Consider the following 20,590-nt stretch of genomic DNA (forward strand, 5'->3'; position numbering starts at 1 on the left):
CCCCCCCCCCCCCCCCCCCCCCCCGCCCCTTTTCCATCCACATACCGACTACTGAACACGACCAGCCGCCTGCCACATCTGGAGACGCTTCCTAACACGAGAAACTTCAACTTTTGCGTTTACTCTGAGCAGAAACACTCAGGCGTTCGCGACCTGTCAGTCCGTCAGGGATAATTTGGCTTTCTCGTGATAGTAAGTAGATTCTTGAAGCCAAGTTGGCGTTTCTCTCTTTTTCTGAGCTTTTTTACATCCCCATGGCTAAACAGTCCGTTTGCGAGTTTCATTGAGTGTGATGCTGAGTTAATTGCCACGCTAGATTGTATAATTATAACTGGAACGTGATTTCTGGGAATAACACAAAAAAGACACATTTTGTGCCTTCATGAGTAAAAAAGAAGGACAGGGAACCGCAGCAGTACGTTAAGAGATTCACGCAAACAAATCTATAAAGGGTATGTAATTTCACGTCTAATCTGTCACGAGATTATTTATTTTTTTCATCGTTAAATGTTTAAAGTATCCTAAACCCTGTCCGAGAGCACAGCTGCTGATCCACTGCCGCCTGACACGAGCCTACACGACTGCGTTGAAGGTGACATAAGTCAGAGGGAATCAAATTGTGCAATTCAACAGCGACTTGTGAGAGAGTGATACCTTTCTGGCTTATTTGTGTCCCACACTGATCTAACATTTTGGAAGGGTGAGCTGGAATAAGCCATAAGGCGCACAGCTCCATACTGAAGTGTTTAAGTTAGTCTGAGGGGAAATTTAAAAGACCTAAAAATACAGCGTTGGTTTCTTCCCTACAAAGAATCATTTGAACTTCCCACCGCAGAGCGAGAGCGACATAAATAGTTCTGACATGTGGATGTAATTTCCGAAGAGGAAAAAAGACAGATGCAGAGAAATAAAGAGAGCGGGCTGAGCCTGAGCATATAGATTATAGGAAATTAAATCGAGGGCACAGCGTGGCGATTACACAGTTATGATTTCACAAGCCGCCGTAAGCATCGATAGGCCAGATGGAGTGAAAAAACACAACGCGTTCCACTTTGAAGAGAGTTAAGTAGATTACATTATTTTATCTGAGCATCATCAGTGCCTGTTTGAGCCCCGCAAGGACTTTTGGAGGTAGAGTTGCATCAAGTCAGGGATGGGATCCGCTCTGCTGCTCCACAATCTGGACTTTCTTCTTATCTCACTACTCAGCGGTTTATGCCTGGTAAGTCCTTTTATATGTAACCTCTCATGTCATAACCAAAATGTTATTTTAATGTTTCGTTTGTGGACTGTAGAGCTCCAGTGTTGCACACATCACTGGCAGGATTTTAGAGAGCAGGTAGAAGAACAGCTGTTATTGCAACAGGTCATACAGCATGGAAGTGTTAAGCATCATGGTGGGAAAAAATGTAATGCCAGATTAATTTTTAATCAGAATGCATGTTGATCATATCTACAAAATCTGCATCTTTTGCAAATCATGATTAAGGTGACGTGTTGGTGGAAAAGATGTCGACTTCCAGAATAAAAAACGGGCAGAAGTCAAAAGCTCTGCAACCCACATCACCTCCTCACCTCTTATGTTCTCTGTGCATCACACTTCTTCTGAAATTGTTGCCAGGGAATACAAGCTAAATTATATGTGAGCTTAAACTATTGGAGACACCTGTGTATTGACACACAAATTGACATATTGGATTGGTCTGAAAGGTTTGATAGGGCTCTATATGGTCTAGATTGATGGGTGATTACACACTTGTTCCATTAAAGGCATCTTCCCACAGTTACAGCAGCACTTTGTTTGTGTGAAGTAGTGCCTGGTAACCTAGCTTTTGTAACTGTGTTTACCACAGAGTGTTTCAAGGTCTCACCTGACTGAAGTAAAGCAATTCTTGCAGTCACAATGGGAGTACACTTTTTTTATTCACCACTCCAGTAGCACTTGAACAATTTTACCTCTTGGGTTCACAGCTGCAAGGATTTCCTTTTTCCCCCCCAACAATGTGATTTACAATTGTGCTCTCAAATATTGCCATAGCTGTATCCAGAGGGTCTGCTGCACACACACACACACACATACACACATACACACACACACACACACACACACACACACACACACACACACACACATACACACACACACACACACACACACACACACACACACACACACACATACACACGCCGTGCAGGCAGAGCAGCGCACCAAGTTGGTTCTGTGTGTTTTGGCTAAGGCTGCTGTGCATTTAACAGGCAGTTCGCCCAGGCTCTGAGGTACAGTGCATTTTCCCAGTGATGTGGTCCATCACTGTACCGCAGTGGACCTCTAGGCTCATTGGTTTAGATGGCAGAGGAAAACAATTATAACATTGCTGTGTATTTATAGCTGATTCAACATTCAGTCATCAAAAGGCTCTGTCTGTGCATGATGTTTACCCGTCTAAAAGTTTAGTGTTTGCTTAGTCTTCCTCCCCACAAAATGTTTTATTTTTCCAAACTGTGACCAAACGGTACATAGATTTCACCGAAAGCCAAAGCTGAGAGTGGAAAATCTGTGTCTCTGTTTAAAGAAAGAATACATTTAAAATTGAGATACATTTGTCGGACTACAAGCTTGTACCATTTTCCAGAGACTCTATATCACTGATGATATCCTAGTTTCATAAATCCGCATATTCACCACCACATCACCATGAAGTGGTTGGGTCCAACATTTTTTTCTTAAGGAAATTGACTTATACAAGAACAGATAAGGTATCTCTCCATTGTGTTTTACTCCTCAGGAGACATCCCTGCAGTGACAGCTCACAGACAAGCGCTAACTCACAAAGTCGTTGTTCACTGTAACTGGCTGCCTCGCTTTCACAGTTGTTGCATTTATTACCCGAGAGCACTGCTTCTGGAACCTTAGTGAGCTTTTAATTTTCCCCCACGACTGTGGTTTCCTCCATTTTGACCTTCTTGTGTCTTACGGACTAGAGCTGTATCTGGATCTGCCTTCCATAGCCAGGCATTATAGCATCACTGCGAACCCTCACATGTTTTGTAGTGCACAAGGCAATTTTGAATAGTTTGACTAGATATGGGAAAATATCTCTTGTTGAATACAAAAGATCTGAAAAAAAATTTGCAGAAAAAAGAGAGTGGCTTGGTTCTTCAATGTGGCTGAAACTTCTTGATTAAGTAGTTTAATCCAAGTTCTGTCAACTTGAATACTATAAATCACAGGATCACTCTAGTCCACAGTTTCTTCAAAATACATGTAAACTTTTGTAAAATTGATTTAAGAATAGGCTTTTAAATAAAAGCATTTATAGTTGATGGTCCTAAAAAAATACATATTACCCCTTGAAATAACTTTTCAGAATAGCTTTATCCATTTCAAATTACCCTCAATGGAACTTCACAACACAGATTAGAGTGTGGGATAATCTCATCTCAATCTGTCTCTGGTAATTAGGGGCAGCGGATTACTTCTCACTAACTCATGTGAACTGCTGGTGCATTTGTGAAACAGGCTTAATATTCAAATGAATTTTTGCATGCCCCTTAAACTGATCTCTAGAATGACTTATGACATTTTTCCACTTTTGTCTGGGTTTGTAAGTGTGTATCTGAAGGAGCATGCAAGGAAGCATCTCTTTGAATCTAGTCTCTTTTAATTATTCTTAATCTGCAGCGTCATGAGAGTTATTTACCATAAATGTTCCTGAAAAAGAGATGATGCAGCTGACCCAACTGTGTAAGGTGATAATTTATCATTTTAGTATTTTCCTTTATTGTCTAGGGTAAACATGTTGCTGCAACATTCATATTTGAATTTCATACATTTTATACATTCAAATAATTATAAGATTTTATAGAACATCATTTGACTCAGCGGGACACATGTAATGTAATTTTTTGCATATTGCAGTGGTGTGATAATACTGTTACAAGTATTGTAATACCATTTCTTTCCACATTGCCTCATCCTTAACTGCAATATGTCTTAATCTTTCAAGCATTCAAAAATTAGTTGAGCTGATTACCAATTTTCTGAAAAACACAGATTTATTACCATTTGAAAAAAACAGTTGACGCCTCTTCACAAAATTACTACAATTGCCTCTTTGGTTGTAAAAGGAACCTATTATGCTTTTCAGTATTTTCTGCCATATCTATAATGTTAAAATATTGGATTTTCATGTTAAATATAGCCAAAGCTTCGAATAAGGAGGTAAATGTATTCAGAGAAATCCCTGTGAGCAAAAACCTCAGATTTCCCCATGCTGTGAACGTTCCGCTTTGGAGCGTTTTTTTCTACTCTCGGTTCTGTATCACGTAAAACGGAGATGGGTTGCTCTGATTGGTCGTCTCCTCCATGCAGGCTACTAAAGCGTTTTTTTAGGCTAACGTTACTGCAGTCTTTATTGCCACTAGTACTGTAGCTACATGTCAACGCCAGGGAAGCTGTAGTCTTAGCTACCAATGTTGGATCAATGGATCAAATTACTTTTGAAACATATTAGTCTGGGTATTTGGTTTAAAAGAATCTATCAGCGATTTTTGATGTTAGAAAGTGCTATATTTTATTTCTGTCCACTGTTAAGTCCATATGCAGGCCTATATCCATTTTCCACTCGGTCCAATGAGTGGGTTTTATTTGAGGTCCCGCATTGATTCTTGTGTCTATTTGACTTGATTGGTTTACGAGCCTTTATTTTTTTTTCTATGATACAAAGTCCTAATGTACTCTTTAGAAGCCACCGACTCCATGGAGACCTTTTAAAGGAATTGCTTTCAATTTTGTCTATGAATTTTTTCTCTTGTGATACCCTGTCTGACACCAGCTGTTTGACTATATACCTTCAATGTTTTCATTAATTTACAAGGGGGTTCAAACAGTTTAGACGTGTCCTTGATCTTGAGTCCCTCTCTTATCAGTCCCCTTTTAGACACAAAGTGAAAACAAAGCCCTGCTAGGACCAATTTTCTCATCTCAGTGTACATTTCTGTAACTGGGTCATTTCTTATTCCTTTTCTCATCGGAAAAACCGACCACCAGATATACAATAGGGGGTTTTCTGCATTCCAAGGGTAATTTAATGATGATAATTATCATTAAATTGGGGGCTGGGAACCGGCATTTGCAAGGCAACGCGGTTTCCAGTACCAGTGGAGATGGACACTCTATTGATGGGTGGTGATGGTGCGGTGGATATGACACCTGCCTTTGGTGTGGGAGACCTGGGTTTAATTCCCACTCCAATACATCAATCAATGTGTCCCCGAGCAAGACACCTAACCCCTAGTTACTTCAGTGGCGTGTGACCTCTGACATATATAGCAATTGTAAGTCGCTTTTGATAAAAGCGTCAGCTAAATGACATGTAATGAAACTGCTCAGATTTTTATGTTTTCCAATTCTTCCTTCAGTTAAAGTTGGACTGCAGCCCATACAAGGTATGCAAAGGAATTGTTCTGTAATATTTATATAGTTCCTATATTGTAGTAAGCTTCACCTCATTGTTTGTGCTGAATTCTTGCCTGTTGCCTAACATTCTTCGGTTTGATAGCTGTCACACTGGTCAGCTTCACAGTCAAAACAGCAGCGAGCTTGAAACTCGCCCCAAGGTAGTTGTGGCTAATTTGACTTTTTATACTAATCCTTCAGGCGGAAAGAAAAGGAATAGCTTTAACTAGGAAAGGAGTTTATGACTTTTATTCAACAGGGATCTCCTTCTATCTCACCAAAGTGCAGGGCCCTGTTACTGATGAGAATATCTGGTTGTTTAGAGAAATATAATAGTGTTTATTGCATGTGCTTCATTGTCTGGACTCATTTCAAAACGTATGATACTCTGTATTTCAGTATCACACATTACAAACATGTGAATTTGACAGTACAGACAACTGAAATTACTATATAAGCCTATGGCCGTATAGCTAGATGATGTAATATAGTTAGCTAGTAAGGCTTTAGGCAATCGTTTTGTATTATTCTTTTTTGACCTTTTCTCCAATTATATGTTGTCATGTTATGATCTTTTCATATTATCATTCTACACATTTCTGTTGTCTTAATGAGAGTTTTTTGAAGTCCGAGTACAGTGAGACTGAATAAAAAAACTGCGAAGGTGTGCGTCACCACAAGAATGAGCTGAAAGATGCTAAGGGAAGGGAACTGCAAAGTCAGCTAATAATTATATGTGAGTTGCCCTCGCAAAATAGATAGCAGAGAAAGCGGAAGGGGAGGAACATCCTGTGTGTCAGGCTTTATGCGAGCAATGTACATCCTTTGAGCCAGACTACATCTCAGGTGATATAGAACAGTGCTTTAAACATAATCTTGATTATTTTGCATGTGATTTTACAGATTGCCATATTGTGACAGATTGTCTGTGTGTACACTGACCTAATAAGCATGGGTTGCATTCATATAGAAACTTTAATAATGTATTTGATGTATATGAAAAGGCAAAAAATGTAAGTTAGTAATCATAAATCCCTGATGATTGTCTCATCGGTACCATTTGATGGCAATTCTTATTCCCGCTCTCATGCAAAAGCAGACAATAGGCCAGTTGCTTTTGCTAATTCCAGTTTGGACTGGCGTTAGTGAAAACGGTGGGTTATTGCCCTGTTGGACTGTTGAAATGTGGAATTGTTGTTAAATTAGTTGGTGTCTGTCCTGCATACTACTTGTATCTGTATGCTCTGTTCTTATTGTCACGTAGAAAAAGACTACAACACATTGTTATCTCAGGTAGTGGCAGTCTACTGATGTCTACTGTCTACTGGGGAAGGATATTAAAGTGATTAATATCCTGGTGATTAAAGTATAACATCAATCAAACACTTCCCTCAACAACAATCAGCCCTCTTAAAAATGCTGACAGCACTTACAATACTTATTGTAGGCCGCCACATGTGTTTTAACTTGTACAAAGCACAACTTATGATAAGATGATTTATCCTACTATCGTGGGGTTTGTGTTCTTGGTATATATAAATGCTTTTATTCACTGAATTGTCATACCTGGTGTGTAAAATGACCCTGAAAAAATATGTATTTAACACCCCTTAAAACTGGATGTAAATGAACAGTTAATGTTAGGGGTGAAAGGAAAGCCTTTGAAGTTGTGTTTGAGGTACAGTTAATGATGCCACAGAGCTTGCAGCTCCATGGAGACAGTTCACAGACACTTGCACTTACTTCTCTTGTAAAAAAATGTCACATTTTTGAGTCCCTTAAACACTAAAAATAACCTGTTTTGAGAGTATCATGTAATTCCTTGTGATGGACTATGGTGAAATGGATATCAGCAGTAGTTCATAAAGCTGAAGGATTTGAGAGGGAGTGTTCTGTAAAGTGCACAGATGGTATTTATACCCACATAGGTTAAAATGTAACTTCTCCATCCAAATGAGATTATGTGGTTGGCAGATTCGGGACATCCTGTTTTGCAATTTAGTTTTTACAGCACGTAATGTGGATTTAAGCAGCATGGAGGTGTAAACTCTGTATCAGCTGCTGTACATGGCTTGTCGCTGTAGATTGTGAGTCACTCGCTGTCGTCACTGGTCAGTTAACATGTTTGCCTGAATATTCCTGGGATCAGCATGGGATTCAGCTCACAGAGGCAACTTGTAGTGGGAAAATAGTCTTCACACACATGTCATTATGCTCTGTTTTTCACTGCAGAGCTTTACAGTAGCCGAGAGGATTCCTGAGATAACTGCAGAATAATGTAATTTCTTGAACTTTTCTCTTAGAAACATACACGTGATCTTTTTCGTATTGACTGACACATTGCTCTGTTTTTAGTGGGTCTGCGAGTCAGGCTCATAAAGTGTGTGTTAATAGGAGAGTCTTCAGTTTCCCCAGCATGGTAAGGTTACACCGTGGCTGTGTTTGACTCAGGAAAGGGCTTGTTTTCTTGACTTACCGTGACCTTTGCTTTTTTTTCTTAGCTTTTCCACTTGAAGAAGGGTTGAGTATATGTAACTCAATGCCACTTTTACACCTCACTGAAAAAGTTACACTTCTAACAGATATTTTAATGATTTGCCTTTGCCCTACAAACCTCAGCATTCATGCAGATCTGCAATTTGTCTTTAGAATTGTAGTTATTAGCAACATCATATTTTCTCCCTTTTTTGAATGCCTTTTTTGACCTTAATTTAATGCTGCATTTAAATTGTCTTCTTAGTACTCAGTGATCCTGTGAATTATCATCTTCAAAAGCTGTTAGTTTGACAAGTATCAGTCAAGGCAAAGGAGGCAATATTTCTCAAGGCAATGCATGCTTTAGTAAACTCTACTGACATTTTCACCCCTCTCTCTATTTAGTTTTCTCACTGTAAACTAGAGATGCACAGATTCAACTTTTTCATTACCGATACCTGGCCTCCAAGTACTTATCCGATACCAGTGTTAAATTAGTAAGCTGTATAACTCACTGTGTGGTTGTGACTAGGATCATTTTTTGTTTAAGAAAACGTCATTACAAGGTGCACCTGAATGCACCAGAGTTAACGAGCAGCACTGGAATGCAGCATGAGTTTACATACAACACCTGAACGCGCTATGAAGTCCAGTCATAACCCACGTAACCTATCTTTCGTTGTTTGTTTACATAACTCAAGGGGAAAGCAAAAGGATGTTGCACCGATGACTTCAGGGAAGCGGGAGGATTTTCCAGATCTGTTGTTTTCTCCGTCATCTCCGCCGAGGTGTATGGAGAAGTGCAGTTGCAGGCTACCAGTTAGCTAACATTATCTTGTCTGCTATGCTGTGTCTTCTGTGTGTTGTTGTCTTTTTCTTCTGATTCGGGCAAGTAGGCTGGGGTGGAGAGAAAGTAAAACACAATATTAACTGATATCAGTTGTGACTAATACCTGATCTAGAGCTCTATTTATGTCAGTATGGCCTAATCTCTAAATTATCAGATCAGTCCATCCCTACTTTGTCTTTGATAAGGTTGTCTGGCTTCTTTCTTCTTTACTCACTCAGTGTTGAGCATGCCCAACATGTTAATATTATTTTCACTTAAGCATTGTACTAAGAAATTGTTGGAATAGTATTTTCTAATAGCCAGGTTCACACTGATTGATTGCCAGACCTATGAGTTTGTGTCCTACAGTGTGTGGTCCTTTTTAAGTTTTTGCCTGCTGTCTCCTTATTGTGGTGCAGACTTCCTTGCGGCCAAAATGCTTGGAATCCCGAAGTACCTCAATTGAGTTTACATGTGAAAATTCTCAGCTATGTAGAGGCATTTGCCATTGAACCATGGTTCTGCTCAGCCGTGCCCCCAGTGTTGGTAAAGGGATTGAGTTTCACATAAGCTCCTAGACTCATGCTACTCTCCTAAATGCAACACAAATTTAGTTTGTAGACAAATTCAAGTCAATTCCCCCAATTATCAACAGCAGGAAGAGTAGGTTTTCACACATCTGATCAAGTTGTTTACATGAGTTGGAAGCTGCTCATACCTTGGACAGGAATACTCACCTGGCACATGGCTCATGGCTGAAAGGAGGCCAGATTTCTTAAAGGACCTTTATTAGTTTCATTGCAAAACTCTGGGGCTTATGGCTTTGTAAGTATGCAGTTTACTGCTCAAGATATTCCAGCAATAAGTAAGAAATCCTCACATGGCAGCACAGGGTAAATCTCAGCCAATTTAAAGTCAAATAACATTGCAAAGTTTGGCTGAACCTTTCTGTGTTAGCTCCATTTCATTTAACACATGAGCTAATGAGAGTTTAAGCTCAGAATGCTTAGCTCAGTTGCAAAAAGTTAGAGGTAAAGTGCTGCGTATGAATAAACTTGTATATAGATGGAGGAATTGGATTAAGGTGTGGGATTGACATTTGCAAGTGTGTTAATTGTGCTTTGCTAGTCAGATGATTAAGCGTTATTGTAAATGCTTTTGCATTAGGGCTTCCTCCAACAGTAAAAGATATTGCTCATTGGTCAAACCCCTAAATGTTCAGTGGGTAGTAAGAAATGAATGAATGGGTGGGAGGGTGAGTGAATTTGTTTACTAACAAATAAAAAAAAACGAAAGGTTCTAGTTGATTATATATAGGCTGTGTACGTTTTTTTTGGGTAGTTAAGTTCATGTTTTTATCTATTAAAATCTATGTTTTAAACTCAAACAACAAAAGCATTTAGTGCATTGCACAAATCAAATTACATCACATTAAACGTGCACTAGTTCCACATTTATGTGTGTTTACATGTGCACTAAATTATAATAATATTTTAAATAATTTAATTTATATTGTTTATTGATCCCCAGTGGGGAAATTACAATTTACACTCTCTTTGTTAGTAATCGCCACACACACACACACACACACACACACACACACACACACACACACACGCACACACACACACAAACACACACACACACACACATATACAGGACCTATTCATGCACAAATGGAGAGATGCCCGAATGAGTGGGCTGCCAAAATTTGCTGGACCAGCACCCTAAGCGGTTGAGGGGTACAGTGCCTTGCTCAAGAGCACCTGGCAGTGCCCAGGTGGTGAACTGGCATCTCTGCAGCTACCAGACCACACTCCGTACAGGGACTTGAACCAAAGACCCTCCGGTCCCAACTCCCTACAACCTGAGCTACTGCCAGCCCTGCTGTGTGTACTGTGTGGAAACCAAGCAGTGTTTTAGTTTTTCATAATTTATCAAAATTACAATGTGACTCTACAACTCGAACATCCCTTAGAGTTTGTGAGGTATTTCTGTAATTATTTTTTTTGCTGATGTAATGATGTATTCTAATAAGAAACAGACCTTTGTATGGAAAAAGGTTTATTTCATGTACTATTATGTTATTTTTTCCAGGATGATTCAGTAAGGGCTACAGTAAAGAGCTGTAAAAGTCAATCACAAATTTACCTTCAGTATGTAGTATAATCAATATTGGAGGCTACGACATTGGTTTGGTTTGAGTTCTGTCAATTTTATTCCTACAAAGATTTATTATTCCATGTCCAAAGTGAAAACTTAAATGGGAATGTCACTGCTTTTACATATCAAAGTCTGTTTATAAGTCTTGGGGAGCACAACTGCGTATGTGTAAAAAAAGTTACATTAAGCCTTTTGTGTCTCCAGAGGGAGCTGTGCAAAATCTGATACATTGCCTCAAGTGATGTCCCTTAATTGTCCCTTAAGTGTCATCACTTGAGTCAGTGTCCGTTGAGGCTGATAACTACAACTTTGAAAATGAAAGGCATATGTGTGTCTGAAGTTAGAAAGAAGTGAGCTTACCAGACCTCTGTAGCCCACTGCTTCTCTCGGCTTCAGTCTAGCAGTTTGAGGCTACCTTAGCTGCATAACAAACCAAGAGTCAAACCAGTAGAGTTGGTTTTGACAGGGAAGAAGAATATAGAGAATAATAAAAGGATATATCTGGTTTTGCTACAGTGATTTTCAAAGAATTGAAATTGTGGAATAATGAAGCTCTTTTGGTCTACAAAATAGGGTAGTTTGGTTTCAGTTTATGTGACAAGGTGGGATGTTGTGTTATCTTGGGTGTTTTTCAAAGGGATTAGCATTATGTGGATGAGAACAATATTAAAAACCCTGGTTCTTTATGAGCCTTTGATGTGCCAAGGATCAGTTCCGCTTCACTTTACTAAGGCTGTTAAAATTGACCAAAAATTACGTTCAATATTCCTTAAAAAAATCACAGGTTTGAATAAATTAAAATATCTATTTTTACTCATTATGGACAAACCAATAAAACATACCTGAACCCTTTTTCTCACAACGTCATATTTGAAATTTACAAATTGATTACATATGTTAATAAAGAATAATTGTTGACAACCCTACAGTTCATTGTGGTAAAAAACAACAACAAGCAAACACATTTTTAAAATGGAGTCCATTCAGATGGTTTTGTGTTTTTGTGCTCCATTTTACAGAAATGGCTGATGTGCCAAGTTAATTTACTCAAACGGTGCTACTGCTGTGTTTACAGTGAGCTAAATGTTCAAAATCAACTGTTCTCATCTGTGCACCCTGTTTGCTTTTTGCAACAGACTCTGCCTTTTACCTACATGTAGTCCAAGCCATTGTCAGTGACATAAAAGCACGGTTCAAAGATCTCAGCACCAATGACACTGTAGTAAGTGGATAGTGGAAAGCTCATGCTGACAGGCCATTTGCAGGCCTTTTAGTTGAAGCACACCATGCACAGTGTAGGTCATGTGTGTTTACATTTCCTTCACTCACTAGACAGTCTGAGCATCTTTATCCTCAGATGGGTGCATTAACATTTCTGTCTCCGATAATGCATTTACAATGTGATGTACATTTGTATCTCTATAGTTAATCCATTAATGGCTCAGCACATCATTTAGTGACTTTATGGAAACAGATTTATTGAACAGCAGCTTTTTATAGAGTCAGCAGGCCTGTAAGCAGCATTTGAGAGGTATTATGAACAAATGACAATATATAGGTCAGAGACAAAGAAAAATACTAGTTAATATATATATATATATATATATATATATATATATATATATATATATATATATATAAAGTATATGTATATATATATGTGTGTAGTCATAATACATGCTATGTATATAGCATATATTACAATTTATGTAATGTAAAGTGTTGTACAGTACACAACTATGTCTACAATGTACATTTTATTTAATTGTCCTTAGTAGCTTATGTTAAATGGGCTTACTGTATGTCATGTGTCAAATGCTTTTTCCTGGAAGTCACGCTGGAAATAATTATGCTGCGTGTTATTTATGTTAACCCTTACAGCATCGCTTTAGGGAAAGATGCACATGCAAATTTTAAATATAATTTTGAAGGTCATAGTAATGTTGTAATGTGACAGTTAATTTATTCATTTCTATGACTTCTATTCATTTCTATTACTAACTTGATTATTATTAATGACTCTTAACATAATGGTTGTCAGTACAATAATTACGTTGTAATTACTATTCTTTGCTGTTCTGTTGAATTACCATAGACAGCTTCAATATGACTGTGACCTTGCTTCCTGATTTTTAAATTGCCTTTCTTCTAAAAGGGCTCTTCTGAAAAGCACCTTAAACAAGGTGACCAATTGCACAAGGTTCCCTCTCAGCAGCCTCTTCCATAGCAAATCTAAAGGGTAAAATAATAGTAGGCAATAGGGTAATTAAAGGGTGCCTAATTTATCTCCAATTTAGAGGCTTTATTTGGAAGGCAGTCTTAATTAGGCATCTTGTACAAACAGTGTCTTCATCGTAGCTCTTAGCAGGCGGCAGACTGCCTGGTCTCCCTTTGGTTTACAGCGGCTAGGGGGCTGATTGCTTGGAGTGTTGCCCTCTACATTTGTCACCTTTTTATTCTCAACTTCTTCACTCAAATGTCAAACTACGTCCACAGCACTGATTGCTGTGCTGTGCCCTGCTCTTGTCGGTAATGGCACATAACATTCTTGCTGCAGAAATTATTTTCATCTGGTTCCTAAGGTCAGAAGGACAGAAGGTTGTCGCATTGGTTTTCTACCTTCAAAGTGTGCTTCATTGTGCTCAATTATACTTTTCAAACAGGAAATTCTTTTCACACGAGCACACACTGTGTAACCAATTTTGTGTGTAGGTGTGTTAACTGTTGACAGGCTTTCCCACATACTTTTCTGGTTCATTGACTTTAGTTGTACCCGCACGTGGTATTAATGCCCCTGACTTAAAACACATATAAAAATACATTTTGATGTTTTTATTGGAATATTCGTTTTTTGCTCCTCTATACTGTGTCAAAAAATGATGCTAAAGTATCATCACTGTGGACATAGTGTCTGGACTCATGGGCATAGTGGAACAAGCTTGAGCAAGTTGAGTGATCTGCATGCCATAAATAGTGATGGTTGCTCTGTGATGACACTTTGACATGTGATGTTGAACTAGGTTGAATGAATTGGAAAAACTCCCTGCCTGAAACTAATCATAATAACGGTTAGATCAAGTGCTCCAAAATTGAATTTAATTAGAGGAAAAGAAACATGGGTGGCAGCTGCGAAGCCGCTTGCACACAGGCTGGATACACCACCTGAAGCACTAAGCCCACCTGCCCTGGCAGTCAATTTACTGTCATCATTTATTTATAAAACCTGTTGTGTAAAAAAAAAAGAAGCTTTCAGACATTTTAAGCCTCATCCTATGTTTTTCTTGCATCAGTGTGTATTTTTGTGAAAGTCTCATTTAAAAATAGATGACTCCATTAGAAGGTACCTGCTGTCAATCCTAATAAATATTGGAGAGCCCTTTCCGCGAACTCGCCTATTTCGTTTTCTCAAATATTATAGGTCGATTGCATGTATGTTATCAGATTTACCCACAACGTGACACACAGCTGATACTAACACATGCAAAACCTAAATAATCAATCATAATGAATGTCTATTTCTCCACACATAGTGTGTGAATGTATTGTTTCTAAGGTGTTAAAATGTAATGGACAGTTTTTCATCTGAGTTAATGTTCCTCTAACGATGAAAATAAACGTGAATGAATGCTGCTTTTTTAATGCTAAAATGAACACTTACATGATCTAATGTTTTCTCCTCAGCTGTTGAAATTAGGGTGTGAGGTTGTCAAGCTGTGACCGAGAGGGTATCATATGCCATTAATGCTATGCAGCGTGTGTAGTGAAACTGCACAAACTGTTACATCAAAGGGTAATAAAAGCTCTTATGGATTAAAAATCCTCTTTAAAATAAAAAAAATGTAGCCTTTAATCCTCACAATCTCTTTCTAAATATGCATATACATATATAAACATAACTACATTTAAATATGTTGGAACCCATTGTCCTGCTAGCTGTCTGCCACAAGTATTATGCATTGACACTTTTTTGAAATCCATCAAGATGTTATGAAATGTCCAGTGCATTTGACTGTTTGATTGCATGAGCATTAGTGTTCTTTAAGCTTTTGATGAAAATTAAAATGTATCATTTTTATTTGCATCGGAAGGATAGGAATGGTTCATACTTTATGTATTAAATCACTTATGCAATGCAAAAATAGTCGTTTTTGATTTGAGAGACCAACATGATCACAGCTATCTGGGCTCCATGAGATGTATGCTGCCTCTCAGAGCACACACAATGTTTCCATCAAGGACAAAAGTGCTGTTCTTCAGACTTACGACCAGAGCAGGGTATAATTAGGAACTAAATGCTGCTTTAAGTCAGAATGTGGTCTGCAAGCATTTCCAAAGGACAACCAGTCTTGTGGTTCGTGGTTTTTATCATCAAATGCAAATTGCACAGCTGAAGAGGAGTGGCACTGACTCATAGAGTTTATAATATCCAGGAACCTCATCCGTTAAACATTCATGCGGTGCAATCTGTCAAAACTAACATATTCATGTTTTTTTCCAGATAGTGGACATGCAGGCCATTAAAAACAAGATTCAGCGGGGTTATAATTTTCAAGACCCTCCTATTTTGTGGAGAAAAAACCCATGGGATCAAATTTTGAATATATGCCAACAACAAGGAAGTGAATGTTAGCCTATGGTGTAAAGAATGGCAAATGACCAAAACAAGTACATAAAACAAACATTTCACTGTATTCCTATAATAGAGGTGCTTTACAGTTACCAGAGTAAATATTATCTGTACATTATTTATCATCCATGTGACGAAGTGTGATCTGGAGAGGAAAATCTCACTTTACCTAAAAATCTCATCCTCAGCTGACGGATCAGCTAACAGAGAGAAGCATTATTGGGCGACTCTGAAGTGCGAGAGAAAATGAATATGGTTTGTGTTTCCAGATAAAATAGTAACACAGGGGTTACGTGTATGAACAGTTTCATAGTTGGTTGAGTTCATGTTTTTAAAATCATGACATCTGCAGACACATTCCCAGATACTGTGAATCAAACGTATGCTTGTAAAATAACACCCATCAATAAACATCGGAAATTTTGTCTCAATTGCAAAGAAATTTGTGATGATCCATTCAGCACAATAATGTATGTGTGACATGATCAACCTATTTTAAAACTAGAGAGTGCAGACCTACGCCAAGACCATGATGTATCATGCTGTTAGTGAAAATGAAAAATTGCGTCCTGTGATTTGGATCAACTCTAAAATGTAATTGGTTCTTCCATGGTTCATGCTTCACCCATTCACCAAGTGACGTGAAAATTGGCCAGAAGTAATTTTTTTGCATTCCTGCTGACAAACAGACGGACCAAAACATAACCTCCTCAACAGAGGTAGGGAATGCATTGTCATTATGCAGACTTGGTTTGTATCCAATAGGGATTTGATTTGCATGATTGGTGTAGGGTGACGGTCAACGTACTGGAGCATCTAAATCTGTCTTTGGTATTGAGACAAATTAATTGTCATTTCTATCTTTATTACTGTTCAGTGACATCGTTCACACCTAGGAATTTCTGCTCTTAGTTCCAATACACATATGTCCATGTTGGAGATGAAGGTAAAAAGGTCAGTCTAAATCCCAGCTGTTGTTTTGGCTCTCCCACAGACTGAGCAGAGACAGCTATTTGACTTTTAGTGGTACTCTATAGCCTCCATTAAGCTCACCTTTTAGTTTTCAAATAAAATGATCTTATGTTCCCTTGTTCCAAACGTAAAGAAAGATTTGTAGTAATTGTTTAATCCTACAACATAGTGGGCCATTAGGGCCGATAGGGCCACACTGCTCTAAAACTAAAAACTTCTGTCATTTGCTAATTGGTCTTGTATTGCGTATTTTTATTTGAGGGATTTAAGGATATTCCCTTGAATAACCACAGTATTTATGCATATTTGTTGCATACTCTATTCCTTACTAAATGATGTTATACATGCTTGAGCCCTGATTAATATTTAGAAATAGCCTACTGAAAAACGTAATTGACTTGTTGCACAGTTGTGTTGATACTGATATCATGTAATGGTAAAAAAAAAAAAAAGACCTTATTTGATATTGCCAGTTCTTGCATTTTTTATCTTTATCTTGTCAAGTAGGCTTTTGCAAATATACTTGTAAGTAATCTACTGCAACATAAGTATTTGTTAATCAGAATGCTTTTTGTCTTTGTAGAAACATGATTTTAAAGATCTGCACCACCACAATACCGTCTTAATCTTGATAAATACATTTCTTTCAACTTGACTTTTACCAAGCTTGGTGCAAAAGTCACAAAGGTATTTTGCTCAGAAATACATTGGTCTCTGCATTGAGTCTCATGGTTTCTCGAACGTGTGGCTCAATGTGAGTTTTGTTCGTTGGACATTAAGTTTTATTCTGCCATGTAATTCTTTTGTATTTACATCACTTTCTCATGGGCTGTGAAACTGATGGCTGTACTTTGACTACCAATTCATTATTGATCTGCTAAATAATCACACGCTTATGAACTCAGTGGCACTTTAGCGGCTCATTTAAACTTTTTGAACACTCAACTTTTTTGCTTTGTGCTTTCTAATGAAAGTCTACCTCGGAAGCTCCAGCATTTCACTCTCTTTTTCACTGTAGGGCATTTCAGGAAATGACTTTGGTCAACCACTACTTTCTTGAAAAAAGAAAAAGTGCAAGGCTGTCCACAATCAAGACTGTTGGTTATGTACCGGAAACCCAGTGTCTCCACTTAATGCATGCATGGTGTCTTTCCATATGACTCCATTTTTACTTTTTTAAAATTTCTTTTTTTACTCTTTTTATCCTTCTGCCACAAAATATTCACAAATCAACAAATGAACACTGAAGACATCTGTAATACCAGACAAGTTAAACCTTTATACCTAAATATGACTTAGCATTGAGTTACTAAAATAATATGGAATCCAAATGCTGGAATAAGAAATAAAACTGTGATTGTGGGCCAACCTTCACTCACATTCTATATAGTGTCAGTATTTAGGCGTAGTGGTTCAACACTGTCTTGACACACCAGCCTAAAAACAGTTCTCTCAATATTGGTCTTATATCCTTGCAGAGAGCTGCAGTTTAAGTCATCACGCCGCAGTTTGCGAAGACAAATATAAACTTGGGGTTTATTCAAGTGGAGTTTGTATTCTAGAGACCAGTGATGAAAACACACATATTTATATGGTGTGTATTTTTCTAATTTTCATTTTGGCACACAGCAGAAAAAAGTGTTTGACAAAAAGATTACTGTGTTTTGAATGAAATGCAGTAAATAAGAATGTCCATGTTTCTCCCTGTGCAAGTTGTGTTTACTTTTGAGGTTTGGACTCTGGCCAGTGGAGGAGGAATAGTTTTCAGAAATAATCAGGGGGCACACTTATTACCCAGAATTCTCTTCTCAAAATGGTAAATGATACTCTTCTATGTCCCTGCGAGCTGGCGTCTGCAGATGAAGGAAGACATTTCCTTAGATTTTTGAAAAAGAAAGCCCCAAATTCCCATGCCTTGTTTTAGTTTATTGTGTCACAGGGGCTCAAACTGCGCTGTAAAGGTTAAGATATTTGTTCTTGATGTGTTGGAGCAGCAGCCCCACTTTCCAGGTTTGCAGAAAAACTTAGGTATAGAAGTTAATTCTAACTTTGTATTAGAATAAAAACGTAGTACGTGGCTGATATTTCACTCCACTTTGAACTGTTTGACTGAGGTGAAAATGACATCATATAATATAAAGTAGATTCATAACGTATAATAAGAGCTTGTCTATTTCCATTCAAACTGTAAACATACACAAATACAAATTGCAAAACCACCATACTTTGCGATGCTGATGATAATGACTCTTGTCCTTTCATAACAGTTACCATTTAGATTTCCTGTTTCTGGTTTCCTGTTGGTTCAGCTTTCACCTCAAGTAACACTAGTTATTCAGATGAAAATAGTGTCAACGGCCCAGGAACATTCAGTGGAATATTCTACATTGGCATAGTTAGTACAGTAAACAGTTAGTATCTATCCTTGTTCGCCATCTGTCAAATGTTCCAGCTGTGGTTGTTTACTGTGCAAAGCCATAAACGTCTTCATTCTGTAACCTTATTCATCTCTCAGACTGGACATGCTTCTTTCAGGGCTGCCAGTAGTGAAAATATTGATGGATTGAGGTATTATGGTTTTGTGTGTAGCAACTCCAAGACAATTCGGTATTTAAAATTGAATTTTAAGGTTGTAAAATTAAGCATGTGCATCACAGACAATGTATACAAGTCTTTGTTCCCAAACGACTTTTTACTCTCAACATGCAGATTTAAAAGATTCATAGCTGCTTATTTTAGATTATAAACATGCACTAAAGAAGGCTTAAACAGTCTACTTTTCTAATAGATGATTTTCATGTCATTGGTAGCAGCCACCTGCAGAAGTAACTGTACCGTGTAAGCATTCCAGTGGTGGAACATTAACTACAGGTTCTGTAATTACTTTAAGTGCATATGTTATTTTTCTTTATGGTTTCCTTTTTTTTACTACTTTATATGTCTACTTCAAAGTAATCTGAAAGCTCCACCTCAACAAGCTACGAATAGGCCCTGTTCGCAAAAGCCATTAAACATGTCTCTGCAGGGCCAACACAGGTGAAATTGATCAAATGAATTATGGTCCTGTTCAATATCGTGTGTCCCAGCCATCCCAGGCCCTGGCCTGTATGCTAGCTCATCCTATCCACCTGAATGGACCAGAGCCATTATTAATGTTGTTAATTACGCCTGTGTTTGCTCTGCAATGCCATGTCAAAACAGCTGCTGTAAAAATAGGCCTATTAAAATGCTGCTTACAGTAACATTTACACAATGATGTAAAATGTAATAATCCCACTCCAAAAAGGGCATTTCTGTTGCTTGATGTTAACTTTTACTTTTAAATTTGCTGATACTCTTTTTTTGTTCTCTTTTGTAAAAACTATCTTTACATAGTTGCATGACTGTTTTTTACATAGGCGTAAGATCAGAATACTTCATGCACCACTGCCATTTCATAGTGAGAAACAGAAAGCAGCATATAGTTCAGGTGCTAAGAATGATGTACTGTTGGATATAGCACATTCACTAAGGCTTGTCATATGCCTAAACACATATATTAGTATGCAAGCATTCACCTTTTATAACATTTCCTTAGTTTGTTGTCACTCAGAAATACTAGTTTGTCTCTAGTGAACAACATCTGCAATGCACAAATGTTACAAATGAATTGTGTTTGACAGATTAAAATGCTACTTACAAGGGAGACATGGACAAATCATTGGCAAATCATTCAAATTCTTCACTCTCTCTGTCTCTCTTTCTTTTTTCTCTGCATGTTGGAATGATTTTTTTCAAAATAAATTCCCCCATTACTATGTGAACTTGAGAGCAGAATATGATTTCTTTTCATCCAGACGAAGGCTAATTTGTGTCTTCCGCTGATAAATACAACTGCAGCCAGGGAGTCAGCTGCTCTGAGCAAACGTCTGTCTTTAATTTGTAGTTTTTGCTCTGCATCACTGAACCAAAACAAACAAGGGAGTTTTTAGCCGCACCTCAAGGCACAGTGTATGACATACGTGTTGGTTTGTGTTTCACTGTGCATAGATATTGCATTTTGCTGCAGTATTGGCTCAAAGCACCA

At 37.9% G+C, this 20,590-nt stretch overlaps 1 protein-coding gene across 1 annotated transcript in view; it reads left to right on the forward strand.

Moving 5' to 3' along the window:
• Positions 1-57: 57 nt before the first annotated feature.
• pth1r (parathyroid hormone 1 receptor) overlaps positions 58-20,590 on the forward strand; it is a 47,098-nt gene continuing 26,565 nt past the window's right edge. The window contains exon 1 of the mRNA XM_034888162.1: positions 58-1,222. Coding sequence (XP_034744053.1) covers positions 1,154-1,222 — 69 coding nt within the window. The 5' untranslated portion in view covers positions 58-1,153. The remainder of the gene's footprint in view (positions 1,223-20,590) is intronic.

This window comes from Etheostoma cragini, chromosome 12, assembly GCF_013103735.1.
Source record: "Etheostoma cragini isolate CJK2018 chromosome 12, CSU_Ecrag_1.0, whole genome shotgun sequence".
Lineage (NCBI taxonomy): Eukaryota > Metazoa > Chordata > Actinopteri > Perciformes > Percidae > Etheostoma > Etheostoma cragini.